General features: G+C 54.1%; 1 protein-coding gene across 3 annotated transcripts in view; it reads right to left on the bottom strand.

Moving 5' to 3' along the window:
* Positions 1–2,678: 2,678 nt before the first annotated feature.
* Positions 2,679–16,316, bottom strand: part of MECP2 (methyl-CpG binding protein 2) — a 63,268-nt gene continuing 49,630 nt past the window's right edge. The window contains exons 2-4 of one of the 3 annotated variants that reach the window (XR_009401409.1): positions 8,158–8,508; positions 5,679–6,829; positions 2,679–3,687 (exon numbers count right to left, since the gene is read on the bottom strand). Coding sequence is in view for 2 of the 3 variants with exons in the window: in XM_059385830.1 (XP_059241813.1) it covers positions 5,746–6,829; positions 8,158–8,508 (1,435 nt within the window). In the remaining variant the exon portion in view is untranslated. Of the gene's footprint in view, positions 6,830–8,157; positions 8,509–16,316 lie in introns of those variants that run through there. The other 2 variants (XM_059385831.1, XM_059385830.1) reach the window with 2 other exon arrangements.

The following is a 16,316-nucleotide window of genomic DNA, read 5'->3' as shown; positions in this document are numbered from 1 at the left end:
TTTTTTTTTTTTTGTTGTTTTTTGTTTGTTTGTTTTTATTTTCCTTTGTCCTATGCTATGGTTATCAGAAATATTGTAATTAAGCAACAGGTATAATTTTAACAGGTGTTTGTGTGTGTGTGTGTAGCCACAAGCAAAATGAGTGTATAATTGTGCAATATACAGATATATATATAAAAATTCAACTGCTCTGTGTGTCTAGTCAGTGCATTAAATTAAAGGGACAGAAAAACTAAAAGCAAAGCTAAAAAGCAAAACAAAAGCCCGGGATAGAGGAGACCAAGCAGGCCTATGCGTATAGCGTCTAAGATACTGGATATAATCAGGGTCACCAGGAAGAACACCTTTGTCACTGGACACACAAACACTGAAGGGAGAGGGACTACCAGTGAGCAGGAGCCAAACCTCTTGGCCTTTTCATCTCATTGTCTCTCGCTGCTGAGGACCTGAGAAAAGGTAAGCTAGAAGGGGGCAGGGAAGCAAAGGCAATTTGCAAGTTTCGCTAATGCTCTCCAGACTCAAAGGCCGGACTTCCCTTGGGGAGGGTCTGGGTGCCTGCTCTTGTGCCTGCCTCCCTCTGGCCCAGGGGCTCTCGCTGGTGAGGGGTGAGGGGGACACACACCACAGGACGTGCTCAGGCCTCTGTCGTCACCTCTGAGTGCAGAAAGGCGCATCACTTCACCTAGACCCTCGGCCCCAAGGACAGCAGACCAGGGGGAATGTCCTCAGGGGACAGGCAGAGACCAAGGGGGAGACCTCACCCTCACCTTCCTAGTTGCGGGGACACTAGTCAGAACTCCCTTTTTCCCCAACAAATCAGCACTTGGGGCACATCCTGCAGAGATGAGAAAGGAGCAAGAAACAGGTGGTGCTGGATGGTGAGGACGTCGCAGGCCTTTGGAGTCACTGGTGACACTGCTTCCCACACCAAGCGCGGGGCTTCTACAGCCGGGGGACCAGGCAGGCAGCCCCACAGGCAGGGGGCTCTTCAGTGCTAGGACAGCCCCGAGTCTCAGATCCAGCTGCTTCAGGCTGGACTCCCCTTTTCCTGTAGCACAAACATGGCAGGCCAAGCTCCAAATATTTTTAGATTGGCAGTTTTGCAAAAGCTTGCTCTTACTCGTTCTGAAACATCGAAATGCAATTTTCTGCCAAATGTTGTCTAGGTTTTCCTTCTGAATTGTTTGTTCACTTTCCCCCCTTTAATATGTAACTTTAGACCCTGGGGGAGGCAGTATCCTAGTGGTATATAACAATTAGACTATGCCTCTTCTAAAGACTGAAACAGCATCTGAAAGAGAAAGACGCAAAAATGGAGACTCGACAAACCCCTCCAGAGTGGACGAGTTTACTGCTGGGGAGAGCAAAGGTGGGACCCTTCCAGGGAACAGAGTAAGACTAGGAGCGCGACCCGGTGGGGCCGCAGGCGCAGGGGCTCCACCACAGGCCAGGCGACGCTGCCTTGCTTGCCCCCTTCCCCGACACCATGAGCCAGGACTCTGGGAACCGGCCAGGCAAACACCCACAGGGCTCTAAACGCAGCTCGCCTGCTGAGGGCTGGGCCATCAGTCCTAAAATCTGTGTGTGAAACTCCCATTAGGGAACAATTCAGAGCAACACTGACTAGAAAAGGAGAACCAGCCCAGCGACCTTCCCTGGCTCCGCCCACCCAGAGCTCCAGGTGCAGAGCTCTGGGAAGGGGGCACAGGAAGGGGGCCCAGAGCCTGGCTGCCAGGCTCCACCTGGTTGTACCTGTGGCTCCCTCCTGCACTGCTGCAGCTCACTAAGTTACTGAAATCCAGAGGTCCTGTCAGCTAAAGAAACTCCTTTCCCCCCAAGCACCATAGCTTGTTGCACGCTAGTACCTTCGTTCACGATCCCTGTCAGCAACCAAAAGCTGCACGGAAGAGCAGGTGACAACTTGGGCCTGGCTCTGGGTCCTGGTGCCACCGTCTGCAGCCTTCAGCCTGGAATGGTGCCCCTGAACAGACTGTTGCCCATCCCCGCACGGCGGGGGGGATCTCAGGAGTAGAAACCTGGTGCCAGCTGTGGCCAGTGTCCTTGGGCCACCACCACGGCTTTCCCCTTCCCGGGAGCTGAGGTCCTTGGGTAGTTTGGCACGGACAGACTGGGGAACAGGGCGTTTCTAGGTGTCGCCTGTGCCTTCTGATAATGGGAATAGAGTAGCAGCGGAAGGGAGCTGTCTTTGAGCCTGGCTGTGGCTCAGTGCCCTGGTTCACTACAGTGTCAAGGCCAGCGATTCCACTGGTTAGGGCAGGCCCACCAATGGGCAGGGCAGGGCAGAGCTGGGCTGGGCATTGTGGGAGGAGCTCAAGGGCATACAGCATTCTGTTGGGAGAGGAGGTAGTAACTAACAACTAGAATCAGGGCTGGGGAGACCAAAAGTGACTGTGACCTACCCCTACAACAGGCGTCTGAAAGCTGTTAGTTAGTTTCTAAATTCTTCACACAGTCCCTAAAAGATGCCCCCAATCTTCGTGATGTTCAAGCACACACAAAGTCAAGGTCACACCCCCAAACTGGGCTGGACATAGCTGGTGAGAATCCCATGGCCTGGCTTTCCCTCCAACCTCCTGTCAACCTGACCCAGGACCAGGGTCGTACGGGAGCTGCAGGGCCCCTGCCTGCCAGGGTAACAAACCACCAAGGCGACCTGCTTAATGGTGACTTACTGTGATGCCTTTATTAGGTGAAAAAGAGGGACCGTGGAAGAAAGGGGAGGGGTGAGAAAGCCCCAAGGAGCCTCAGGGGCTGCCTGCAGCTTTGGAACTATAAGAAGCAGCTGGGGAGCGAGGGGGCTGAAGGTCAGGCTGGGCCAAAAGGAAATGATACTTGAATAGCTGTGCTCTCAACCACCAATGCCCAGTCAGCCCCTGAATGGTCTCACGTGGAAAAGGGGCGTGGCGGGCCCCACACTCTTCTTCCCAGGACCAGACGGTACTGAACTGACAGAGAGGCCGGCTCTGGACACTGGTTCCAGACACTTATTCCACTGGACTAAGTTTAATGCATAAAAACCCAACCGACCCGAACGGACAGCATCTCCAGGACAAACTGGCCGGACACTGTACTCGCATGAACAGGCATCCTTTGTGGGTGCCTGGAGTGCAAGGCCCCTTCAGGGTCAGGAGCCTTTTGTCCTTGAAGGAAGAGGGATCCTGAAGGACTTGCCCCCTCCTCCGACCCCCCTTCCCTTCCTAGGGAGGAGTCAGAAGTGAAGCCCAGAGGGCCAACAGCAGGGCGGGTCTGGTTGTGGGACTTGCTTTCACAGAGTAAGGAAATGGGTACAAAAATGCTACAAAGGCCAACTATGATTCTGCAAACAGAATGGGGGAAAACTCCCTTGCTTCTAACCATTCTGGAAGAGACAAACGCGTTTTTTCCTTAAGCTACTGATTGGAACTGTCAGCTATGGTTCCTGATCACTAAGGGCTGGCAAGGAAGTGCTGGACGGTGAGGGTGTTTCACTCCTTCATGGTTACACCGCAGTAAGGAAGCCAGGGGACAGTAACTGAAATACACAAGACAACACGCACTTGACAGTTCATGGCGGCAGCTCGCATGGGGCGTGCTTGTGGGTGTTTCTGGAAGCATTAGACTGCTGTCTCACTTGCTACTTTGATAAGGTACTTCTCAGGTGGACAGATTTAGATACAAGAGACATCTCTGTAAACACAGAAAAGGACAGACCAGTATGATGACGATGTGCAGCTAGATAAGGACTTCCTGAACACAGAACGCAGGACGGGCTCCCAAATGGAGACTGAGCAATGAACACCCACAGCAAAGAAGCCAAGCCTCTCGGCCCCCACACCGTCCCCCGGCACAGAGGTGGACATGTGTCATACACTGGCCCCACCCAGTCTCCAGCCAAAGCCAGACGTCTCCCACCAGAGGAGAACTCATGGTTACCTTACAGCAGGAGCAGAGAGGGGGGGGGGGGGGGGGCAGCTCAGGCCTGGGGCAGCTGCATTTCTTCCCATCGGCTGCGTCGTCGCACCACACTATGCTAGCTGGGCCTGGCTGAGGCCAAGGTCAGGGCTGGGCTACTTGAGGACTATGGCAGGCCACGGGGGCCTCTGTGCTACCCTCAGCTCCCAAATCCAAATCTGCCCAACTTCTCCTGCCTGTTGGGAAGGTTGGGAAGGCCTGGAATCCAAGGTCTTCCCAAGGGAAGGGCGCTCCCTAAGAGAGCGAGACCTTGCCGCCCTCTTGCCCTTCAGAGAGGCCAAGGCCTTAGGGCCAGGAGGACTCAGCAGAGCCTGGGGCTTCCTCAGGGCTCGAAATGGGGTGGGGCTAGGGCTAGAGCTGGCAGTGGGAAGGCCAAGGGCAGGGTGTGATCTGGTGGCCTGAGCTGGCCAGCATCAGCTCAGGTAAAGCTGGGAGCTGCAGGTGCCTAGTACCGAGGGGATGAACAAGGGGGGGGCAGAAATGAAAAGATGCATGGAAGAAGGCAGAAATGGAAGGACAGAAGAGAAAGCAATCAGGAAGTCCTTATAAAATTGCAGCAAACACTTAGAGTTTCGGAGCTTCGTGGGAACCCTATGTGCTGAGCCCACTTTAAAACAAGCGCAGGTACAGGTAGTTGTGAACACCGTCACGTCTGGTGGCTTGAGGGACAAAGTGTCACCAATTCAAGCCCGTTTGCTCTCAGAGCATGTTTGTTTTGAAGTGGGAACATGAAGACTCAATAGTGCAAATAGTTCTAAGCTGTCCCTAAAGGAGTAGAATTGGAAAGTTTTGGAAGAACTTTTTCCCCTCTTTCCCCCTGGCACCCCAACTTGCCCACTAGGCCTCTACCTACCAGCCACAGACTGCTCGGAGTGACTAGGAATTCCATCGGCCCCACTGCCCTCCGCCACCCAGAGAAGCCCAGGAGCCCGGGGCCAGCCTGCCTGTGCCTCGTCCTGTTGCTGCCATGCCCCCACCCCCTCCCTCTCTCTGTCTCTCTCGCGCCACTCACTGGAGAGTGGCCCTGCGCCTTCCTCTCACCTGGCTCCGGCCAGTCCGCACCGGCAGCACAAGGACTGACCCCTTCCAAGCCAGGCCAGAGCTGGAGCAAACAGGTGCTACTTCCCTGTCTTGTGAAATATCCTAGTCAGTTTTGGGTTGGGACCGGCCTGGGGCCGGATTTGTGCCACCATGGGTGAGATCGCGCAGGGCCGCAGCCACGGGCCATCTCTTGTCTTTTTCTCTAAAGGATCCACCTGTCTCTCCTGCCTCACACCTCCTTGTCCCAGTGTGGGTGGGGATGGGGAAGGCGGGCGAGCCGGAGGGTGGGGGTGGGGCAGGGTTGGCGGGGAAAGGAGAGCGGAGACGGGGGCACCAATGGCACTCGCTGTCCCTAATGACCACATGGGGAGGGGCGGGGTGAGGTCGGATGGGAGGGGAGGTGCAGGCATACCCTAAGAAGCCTGGTCAACAGCTTGTCTGGTCAGTAGTATCTGCAGCAAGCCTTGTTGAAGGAGCCTAGTTTAGAAAAGTGCAAAGCTACTTCTGGCCCTGGTTAGGTCTTCAACCTGACTGTGCTTGTCGGTAAGAAAAACATCCCAATGCTCCAACTACTCCCACCCTGAAGCCACGAAACTCTAAGTTTACTGAAAGAAAAAAAAATATTTTTTATTTCAGTTAATCGGGAAGCTTTGTCAGAGCCCTACCCATAAGGAGAAGAGACAACAGCTGCCTTTAATCTTGTTGGTTTGCTCTGCGATCCGCCGGGGAAAGTCAGCTAACTCTCTCGGTCACGGGCGTCCGGCTGTCCACAGGCTCCTCTCTGTTTGGCCTTGGCATGGAGGACGAAACAATGTCTTTGCGCTCTCCCTCCCCTCGGTGTTTGTACTTGTCTGCGGCCGCGGCGGCGGTCGCGACCGCGGGCTGAGTCTTAGCCGGCTCCTTGGGGCAGCCGTCGCTCTCCAGCGAGCCCGCTCTAGCCATCTCCTCCTCTTTGCAGATGCCGCTGCTCAAGTCCTGGGGCTCAGGGGGGCTGCTGGGGTCCTCGGAGCTCTGCGGCTCGGGCGGGGGCGGGGGCGGGGGCGGAAGCAGCGGCGCCGGTGCCTTCGGGGGCTCCGCGTGGTGGTGGTGGTGGTGGTGCTCCTTCTTGGGGGGCGACGAGGCGCTGCCACCGCGCCCCTTCGGGCTGCTCTCCTTGCTCTTCCGCCCAGGGCTCTTGCAGGTCTTCAGTCCCTTGCCACTCTTCTCGCCCAGGGTGGACACCAGCAGGGGCTTCACTACTTCCTTCACGTCGATGCTGACGGCCTCCCGGGTCTTGCGCTTCTTGATGGGGAGCACGGTCTCGTGCACGGAGCGGATGGAAGACTCCTTCACGGCTTTCTTCTTGGCCTCGGCGGCAGCGGCCGCCACCACACTGCCTGGCTTGCGCCCCCGCTTCTTGGGAATGGCCTGGGGGTCAGCCTCGGCTTTTCGCTTCCGGCCAGGGCGTTTGATAACCATGACCTGGGTGGACGTGGTGGCCCCGCCCCCTTCGGCCCTGCTCCCCGGTGAAGCTTGAAAAGGCATCTTGACGAGCAGCTTCCCGGGACTTTTCTCCAGGACCCTTTTCACCTGCACACCCTCTGATGCCGCTGCCTTGGGTCTCGCAGTGCCGCTGCCTTTGGGGCGTCCCCGGCCTCTGCCAGTTCCTGGAGCTTTGGGAGATTTGGGCTTCTTAGGTGGTTTCTGCTCTCGCCGGGAGGGGCTCCCTCTCCCAGTTACCGTGAAGTCAAAATCATTAGGGTCCAGGGAGGTGTCGCCTACCTTTTCGAAGTACGCAATCAACTCCACTTTAGAGCGAAAGGCTTTTCCCTGGGGACTGTGGGGACAAACGGAGAGACAGAAAGAATGATTAGAAGCTTCCGCGCTACTGTACAAAGATGGGGCAGAGCATAAGACGGTGAACTCTGTGACAGCACGTTCTGCAACTGACCTGCCTGATGACATGACTGCATGAGAGTCCCATGAGAGAAAAGCCAAAACAGGCGAAAACTAGAGGGGCATGGCCACGGTCCCACAAGAAGTGACTGGCTCGGTGGGCGGTGGGCACCTGTAGGGTGTGCTCTAGTGACTGGACAGCTGGGTGCCGGCTGCTCTGCAGCTGCTGCCTGGACGTCCCTGAGGGTCCGCCTGCCACCAAGGCCCCTCCTCTGGCCCCCAAAGGGGCCTGGCCTGGGGACCCTCCTGAGCCATCAGGCCGGGGGGCCACTCTGCTGGCTGGGGCCTGGGCCTGGTCCGTAAGTAGAGTACTCCTTTGCTGGAACCTGGGCATGGCGCTTAGCCTCTCTGGGATCGGCTTCCTCATCTGTCTGCAGGACAGTGCTCCGCTCCCCCTTATCAGAGTTGTTGGAATCAAACGAGGTTGTCTGCAAATGTCCTTCCAAAACTGTTAACCTTTTCTGGATTGTCTAAGGGCCAGAACTGAAATGTACTTATTCAGTCCTCCTCTGAAGCTCTGGCTTGGAAGCTGCTGTTTGGACACAAAATGCCCAACGAGCAGACCAGCTCAAAGCGGGGCAGCGTACCAGTGACAGCTGGAAAGGCACAGGAGAGATGGAGAGGACGTCTCACGGAGCGGACTGAGCCCTGTGAATTCCTACTTCTCCTGGGTCATGAAGACACGTCACAGAATGACTCCCAGGAAGGGGAGAAGTTTAATAGGTTTCGAGAAGAGCCCCTCAGCTGACTGTTTTCCAGTGAGGAAATAAATGGGAGGAACCCAGAGAGCTCCGCTTGCCTTCCAAGCACAGGCTACTACATGTGGCGGGTCTGGCCTGAACAGGGCCTTGTGTCCTCAGGGGACCTCTTCTGATGTCCTCCCTGTGGCCCTGGGGAGGCCCTACTGCTCTGCTACCTGCTGATAAGACCTCAAGGGCTGGTGGCGAGAAGTCGCACTCTGCTACCCTGTGTCCATCTCACTCAGGGTGGCGAGCTCTGCACACCATCATTCCAAATGTACCTGCTGCAGTCTTCAAGCGGTCTACTGAAGCCCCCAACACAAGAGGGGGAGACGCACACATTTTCTTGATCTACAAGCAACAGAGGGCTGCCACTCTAAGGGATCCGCACCAGTGTCTTAGCACCTGTCCCTGACCTCCTGCCCACCCAGCCTTCCCTGCTCTGCAGGCGGGAGTCGCCCCTACTTACTTGATCAAATACACATCATACTTCCCAGCGGAGCGGCCCGACTTCCTTTGCTTGAGCTTTCGGGTCCAACCTTCGGGCAGAGTGGGGTCGTCATACATGGGTCCCCGGTCACGAATGATGGAGCGCCGCTGTTTGGGGGAGGCAGAGGCTTCCGGTACAGCTGGGGCCGAGCCCGAGCCTTCTGAGGTCTCCGCTTTGCCTGCCTCTGCCGGTTCAGCGGAGTGGTGAGCTGGGGGCTGCAGGGGCTCATGCTTGCCCTCTTTGTCTTCCTTCTTATCCTTCTTCACCTTTTTGAGCTTCAGGGGTTTGTCCTTGAGGCCTTGGAGATCCTGGTCTTCTGACTTTTCTTCCCTGAAGTGTTAAATAAGCATGTAAGTGCCACAGGGAGCGCACGGATTTCTCAAGAAAGTGCGCGGAGGCAGGCAGGGCGTGCCACCGCCCGCCTGCCCAGGTCCTGCCACCGCTCCCCTTCATGGATTACTTTAGGGCCTTGGGGCTTTGCCCGACCCGTCCTGTGACCACTCGGAGTCCCCCTCCTAGCATACAGGAGAGCAAGCAGCCTGGACAGGGGACACCTTCCTGGGTGGAAGCAGCGTGTGGCTTCCTGGTGCAGCGCCGTGGAGGGGGCCACCTTACAGCCTGTGCTCGAGCACCCGCAGGCCGGACGGCTCACAGGAGACCCCTGACTGCCAGAGGGGGCTGCCCACCCAAAACGCGGCGGCTCCTGTGCGTGCAGACCTGGCCTGGGCGTGACTCTGGCTTCTGCAGTTTTAAGTTGAAAACTTGGGAGGCGGGCACAGCACAGTGCTGTGGAAAGAACAAGCTTCGGAGCCAGACAACCTGAGCTCAAATCCTGACTCTGCAATTTTAAAAAAATGGGCCCAAGCAAGTGACCTCAACATCCTGTGCCTTAGTTTCCTCATCATGACAATAGGTACCAACACCCCAGAGGGAGAGAAATCGCAAAGGCATTACGTAAACACTGGCCAACTAGGGCAACCAGAAACTGCTGCCCGGGGTTCTGGAGTGAGAAGAGAAGCCATCCGGGGTCTGAGGAACTTTTATCATCGGACGTTCCCTTACCACGTGACCGCCCAGGGAAGAGCAAGGACGAAGGCACAGAAGTGCACCTCCCTGCCCCGGGGCGGGCGCCTCCTGTTCTCCCACAGAGTGGCTCCTTTCCTGGACTTTGGCTCCACGGGGCAGGGTCCCTTCCTTGCGTGCACTGGAAATGACCACCATGAGGCCCCGGACCCTGGAATCAGAGTCTGGCCATGATGTTCTCAGGGCAGGGCTAAGAGGGCAGAAACACGACCCGGGCTGGGGAGGCTCAGAAAGAATCATGGGCTTGGAACTGGCTGTCTGCTGGCCTTTTGGCAATTCATTCTTTTTTTTTTTTTTTTTTAAAGATTTTATTTATTTCAGAGAGAGAGAGAATGAGACAGGAGAGGGTCAAGAGAGAGAAGCAAACTTCCTGATCATCAGGGAGCCCGATGTGGGACTCCCTGAGCCGAAGGCAGACGCTTACCCAACTGAGCCACCCAGGCGCCCTTGGCAATTCATTCTAGAAAAGAATAAGACTATTCTTGTCCTCAGTATCTCAGCCCTAGAGCTGCCCTGTCCCACAAGGCTCGTGTCAGTTATTGGTCATTGCCTCCTGGCTGGTCTACCCCAAGCAACTTCCCCCTTGTTCACACTGTGGAGACTCCAGTGGAGGCACTGTGGTGCGCCCTGGAAACCAGACTCAAAGAATATGGGTGAGCTGCCAAAGGGGGGGTCCATATCAGGACTCACTTGGCACCATGAGGACATGCCTTTTCTAAAAGGCTCAGGTCAGAGGTCTGGAAACAAAACTGCTCCTGAGTTCCTCCCTATCCTGGGACATCCCCTAGCAGTTCAGGGCTCTAACCACGGCTGCCAGGGTCACCCCGATTCAGTCCGTGGCCCACGGATCTTTTCCTGCTGTGAAGTGAGGGTCTCTAAACTGCTACAGCACAGAGCTCAGTTTTCAATTCTCACAGTCTTAATGTCTCAGCAGGAAATGAGGAAGAATCTTGGGAAGGTAGGTGTGGTCTGTAGCCTGTATGCCCCATCTGAGAGGGGCGAAGGGGAGCTTGCCAGAGGCACAGTGGTAGATGGACTGGAATGACCACTTCTACACAGGCCACCAGAGGGGCACTGCTGAAGGCCATGGCTGCTCCCTGAACCTGGACAGTCCTGGAGTCAGAGGACAACACCGCACCCACGGGAAAGATCTCTGACTCCTCCAGAATGCTCATTTATATGCCCCAAATAGTTTAACCACCATAAGGTCAAGTAAAAAACCACATGCCCCAGCAATGCCTCTTGGAAACAACCAAGAGTATCAACGCCATCAGCGGCAATCCTTTCTAAAACTCTACCCTAGAGAGACAACCCCAGAAATGCAAAACAACAGGTATATGATATTTGTGATGGCATTGTGTTTCCTGCCCTGATGCTGCAGACAACTCGGGAGTGCTGCCAGCAAGGGATGAAGGAATGAATGGCTGCCACTAAGCCTACAACCTGGGTAGCCACGCAGGAGAGGGCTGCGAAAGAGCACCCCCAGCTCGCCCGCACCCTGTCCGCAGCCTCTCACGGAAGAAACAAGGGAAGAAGGGCTTTCTAGTCCCAGGGAGGGTGAGAATGAGGTAAGGTATTGGCGTGAGTCAAAACCTCTCTGAATCACGTGGAAGTTTACATAACCAAAATGAAAACAAAAGCAAATGGTAACAAAACCCTACTAATACGGAAGAATGGAAGCACAACCACATGAATTTAACTATACATCAAACTGGTACTATACCATAGAGAAAAGATTTATTTCAAATACCTCTGACCACAGTGCTCTGCACATCCTTGGTGGGATGTATTTTAAGGCCTAATATGGCACCCGAGCGCAGGGAACGCATCCCGTGTCCATGGAGGGAACCAGGCTGGCCCTGAGAGAAGTGGGTGGTTGTGGTTCTAAGGTGGCCTGTAGGGGCAGAAAGGCAAGGGAGTTCTTGGACGGAGAAAGAGAAAGTCAAAGGGCATAGTTGCTGGTCTGGCTGAAAGGGTTCCTTGCACTAGGTGACACTGTGACAAGGTGAGTGTCCAAAACAACAAACTGACTGGAACACAATGAGGAACAAAAGAAGGAAAAGCATATAGGAAGCAAGGGGGCTAGCCATGTGGCTCTGTGCCAGAAGAAGGTTCTGGGTAGCAGAGAGGCCTCAAGGGGGATGTGGAGAGCTCTGTCAGGGTGCTACTGGGGAGCCCTGGGCAGGGGCAGGGATGAGGGCTCTTATGTTCAGAGGGTCACTCTACTTGCTGGGTGGAAAGCAGACTTCAGGAAGCCAGAAAGGAAAGCAGGGGGACCGGTGGCCCTGGGTGGGGACAGTGGAGCGTCTGGGAAGTAAACAGGAGATGGAGCGACAGAGCTGAAGACAGGCTGGTGTGGGTGAGGGGGACGGATGAATGAAGGACCATGGCCAATGCCTATGAGGACAGTGGTGTCACTGAGGACAGGGAAGCCTGGGCCAGGAACAGGTGGGGGTTACAGTCACGTCCATGGTTAGAAGTTCGAGGACAGGTGAATATAGCTCATTGATACTAGCCACCGAGGAGAGACCCAGCTGTGCCCAGACTCTGACTTGGCCTTAAATGAACTGTCTTGGGTTTTCCTTTTTTTTTGGTAGGTTTTTTTTCTTGTGGTAAACATTCATAAGATAAAATTTACCTTTTAAACCCTATCTAACTGTATAACAAATGAACTTTTAATAGCACCAAAGGTGAGGACTAAAAGAACCTTTAACTCAATCGTAATATTTTAGTTCTTTTAAATTAAGATTACTTGAATCAGGGGAGCCTGGGCAGCTCAGTGGGTTGAGCCTCTGCCTTCGGCTCAGGTCATGATCTCAGGGTCCTGGAATCGAGCCCCGTGTCGGGCTCTCTGCTCAGCAGGGAGCCTGCTCCCCGCCCCCTGCCTGTCTCTCTGCCTACTTGTGATCAAATGAATGAATGAATGAATGAATGAATAAAAACTTAAAAAAAATTACTTGAAGCAGTTATGACAATAGTGATATTCAAATCTGTGCACCGAGGGGGCACACAGGTTTGTCACTCTACTTCTCTGCAAGAGCATACGACAAACACCCACAAAGCAGCTGGGAAGTCAGTCCACTGGGTGGAGACTGGGGGTAAAAATGATGCAAAACAGGAATCCACCTGCTTGGTCCCAGGGCAACCCAACTCCCTAAGGCCTCCTCACCTCACCAGGGGGTTACGGAGTTTGCTGAAACACACATTTAAAAAAAAAACCTAGTCCTCTTTATCCTCCTTTGAATCAGACTATACACACCATACACACACATGCACACGCACTCACAAACCTGAAATGAGTAGAACTGAGCGAGCACCTACTTCACACATTCGTTTATTCTGGAGTTGAGAGGATCCCCAGAAAAACCACCCATCCAACTCGTCAGTGCTACAGATGAAAAGAAAAAGGACACGAAGTTCCCTTCTGCACTTGGGGAACTTGTCTGCGGTCCTGGTTGAGCTGATGTATGTTCATCAACAGCCCTTGCCCTGAGCCAGACTCTGCCAGAGGCTGGAGCGACACAGCAGAATTACCATCATTCTCTGGTATTCAAGAGCCCCCAGTTTAGTCAGGGGAACAAAGAAGTAACGAAAGAACAGTGATACCCTTCCCTGTTCCAGGGCCAGAAGAAGCCCAGAGATGGGGATTCCCTGAAGGAGGAAGGCCTGAGCTGGGTTTCCAGGGTTGAAGAGTTCTACTGGCTGGCAAGGAGGGCTCAGGACAGACCAGTGACAGTGGGCGGGGGTATGAATAGCTCCATCCCTAGAGGCAGGAGTGCCTAATGACTCCTACCCCGTGTCACCAATGGCTCTGGGCTGGATTAAGATGGCACTTCTGAGGAGCCTTCCCCAACCCTATGAGCAAGAAGACCTCATGCCCCCCATGTAGTTGGAAATACACCACTACACAGGTCAACCCCTCCATGCCCTGACAGCGCGGGCCTTCTTCACAGTCTCTCCATTCGACGCACAGTGCCAGGCACAGGAGCCCCGTGGGACCATCACAACCCAGAGGCTGTACTGCCTTTGCTTCTTTTGGTGACTGTATCCCTCTGACCAAGAGCTTCGAGGAGTGGGGGCTAGGCTTAGCACCCAAAGCAGGCACGGTCTGAGGAAGTGAATAAAGGGTGAGTTTGGGTGCTGTCATAGCCTGCTGAGCACTGGTGAGCTGCATCCGCAGAAGATGAGGCTGGGGCAGTAAATGAGGGCCTAGGAGAATGGGCAGTGACAATCTGTGGTCACAGGGGCAGCATGAGGGGAATGGAGTAGGCTCCTTGAGGGTCAAGAGTGCACTGTATGCCCCTGGGAGAGCCAGGCTCGAGCAGCACTCTGTGGGCAGTGCAGCGACAGTGACTCAGGGAAACGCATAGTGCTCAGGTGGCGGCACGCTGGGAAAGCAGGGGGTGGGGCGGGTGACATCAATGGAAGTGGAAACTGTGCAGGCTGACAGCGGTATTTGGAAGCAGTCTCGGGCAAGTATTCTAACGATTAAGGAGAACACTTTCACATTATACGAATACATTAAGAGGGAAAGCTAGAAACCTTGTTCAAGTGCCTTCTTTCAGTGGCTCAAAGAACCACAGTGGTGTTATCCCGCATACAGTACAGCTGCTGAGTGTGAAGGAAGGGAAGGCATCAGGGTTCTTTCCCTGTGTTTGAAGAAAAATAATTGTAAGGGGCACCTCGCTGGCTCCGTCGGAAGAGCATCTGACTCTTTTTTTTTTTTTTTTTAAGATTTTATTTATTTATTTGAGAGAGAGACAGTGAGAGAGAGCATGAGCGAGGAGAAGGTCAGAGAGTGAAGCAGACTCCCCATGGAGCTGGGAGCCTGATGTGGGACTCGATCCCGGGACTCCGAGCCGAAGGCAGAGGCCTTAACCCACTGAGCCACCCAGGCGCCCCAAGCATCTGACTCTTGATCTCGGGGTCATGAGTTCCAGCCCCACACTGGGTGCAGAGACGACTTAAATTTAAAAAGAAAAGAAAAGAAAATTACTGCCAAAGGGGGCCTTGCCTAGGCCCCCACTTCAAGCGTCACCGGAACTGCGCAACAGGACCCGCACAGGCGCCACGGCCATTTCAGTGTGTTATGTCTCTTCGCCAGAATTTGAACCAGAACTGTCAATGACTTTGTTAGTGAGCTCTAATCACGTAGCTTTGGTGTGGTCTACCCCTCCCATTTTCCCTGTAGCAACGTTTACTTTTTACAGTGTGACTTGTAGAACGTAGGAGTCTTTCAGGAACGCACGTACCACACTGAAGCACAAGGGCCCTCTCAAACCTTAAGTATCTACGAGGCAGGAAAGAAGGCTCTTGAATAATGAAACATCATCTAGTAACTGTGCTTCTAGAACACAAACGTTAGATCAAATCTTTCCTTTAATCTAGCGAAGGAAAATCAGAGTTGCGGGCATCTTGTTTTCAAGCCGCATTACTGTACCCCAAGGGGCCTGGTGGAGAGAACTGCCTGTACTTTCACAAGGAAAGAAACCTCCAGTAAGCCCGCAGAAGGCTGCCCTGGGAAGCTGTACCTGGCACTCGTGTGACACCAGGCCCCTGTACGTTACAGGGGTGCCGGCAACCAACAGCCGGCAGGTGCGGCTGGCCAGACACCTGTGACTGAGGAGGGACTACTCAACCCCTAAGGATTTCAGATGAAAAAGATACCAGGTGAAAGCAGCAGCTAACAGGTGTTTTTCACCTGCATTGGAATCCAGCCCCCTCCTGAGTGAGCTCCCGGAATCCTTCCAGAGGCACAGCAATATCCTGGCCCCATTTCAGTCATGTTTGCACAAGGCCAGTTTCAGGATACAGCATTTCTCAGCACGGTTCATGTCTAGTCACCCATTCCACTGAGCTGCAGGAGGAGGCCAAGTCCCACAATGAGGACATGACCCACGGGGCCAAGGCAGGGGCTACTCCCCGGGCGAATGGTCGGGCACCAAAGGGGAGAAACGGCAGTCTTGCAGCAGCTACCTCCACCCTGCCGCGTCGTTCACTCCGTGCCTCCAACTCCCTCTACCTCCAGCATGCGCTGCAGACTCCCAGAATCAAGGAGGCTTCTGTGCACGGAACAGTAAAGGCAGCCGCGCCTGGAGATGCCAGCTGCAGTTCCTTTAAAGATCTGAGAGAAATCCAACTGGCACAGGAAGAGAGTGTCTCAGTGGTCTCTGGGGAGCAACAGAGTAAATGGGGTTCAGCTCCAAGGCTATTGGCAGTAGAACCCGAAGTTCAGCGGCTCTGAATTCCGTGTATTTTTAAATACTTCAGCTTTCAGAAGATGCAAGAGAAGCTGTGTTTTGAAAAGCTAAATAAAATACAGCTCGTGATCGTCAAAGGGAGCTCCCTCCGCAAATGAAGGCGCCGGGCCCTACGACAGATCTCACGTCCACAGCATGTGTCTGTCGCACAGTGGGGAAGAAAAGCAGGTTTACACAAACATTGCGACCGCGGAGAACGGCCAGGCAGTCCCTCTAAAGGTCAAACACAGAGTTCCCACAGGACCCAGCATCTCCACTTTAGATGTAGACCCAAGAACTGGAAACAGGGACCGGATGAACCGCACACCCGTGCTCAAGGCAGCGTGGTACACAGGAGCCGAGATGCGGAAACGGCCCGAGGGCCCGAGGACGGATGACTGCGCAAGCAAAACGTGGTCCATCCACACAATGGAATGTTATTTAGCTTTAAAAAGAAATGAAATTCTGGCACAGGCCACAACATGTATGAACCTTGGGGACACTATGTGAGTGACATCAGCCAGCCACAAAAGGACAAATACTACCTAATTCTATTTACATGAAATGTTTCAAATTGGCAAATCCACAGAGAGAGAGTAGATCAGTCATTACCAGGGGCTGAGGGTAGTGGGTAATAGGGAGTGACTCCTAATGATTGTAAAGTTTTGGGTGTGTGTGTGTGTGTGTGTGCGCGCGTGTTTTAGTGGTGATAAAATGTTCTGGGACCAGATAGAGGTAATAGCTGCGCAACATTGTGGACGTACTAAATGCCGGTGAACTGTTCACTTTAAATGGCTGAATTTCCCAGTATGTGAA

This window comes from Mustela nigripes, chromosome X (genome assembly GCF_022355385.1).
Source record: "Mustela nigripes isolate SB6536 chromosome X, MUSNIG.SB6536, whole genome shotgun sequence".
Classification (NCBI taxonomy): Eukaryota; Metazoa; Chordata; class Mammalia; order Carnivora; family Mustelidae; genus Mustela; species Mustela nigripes.
This window is presented reverse-complemented; position numbering and strand designations above follow the sequence as displayed.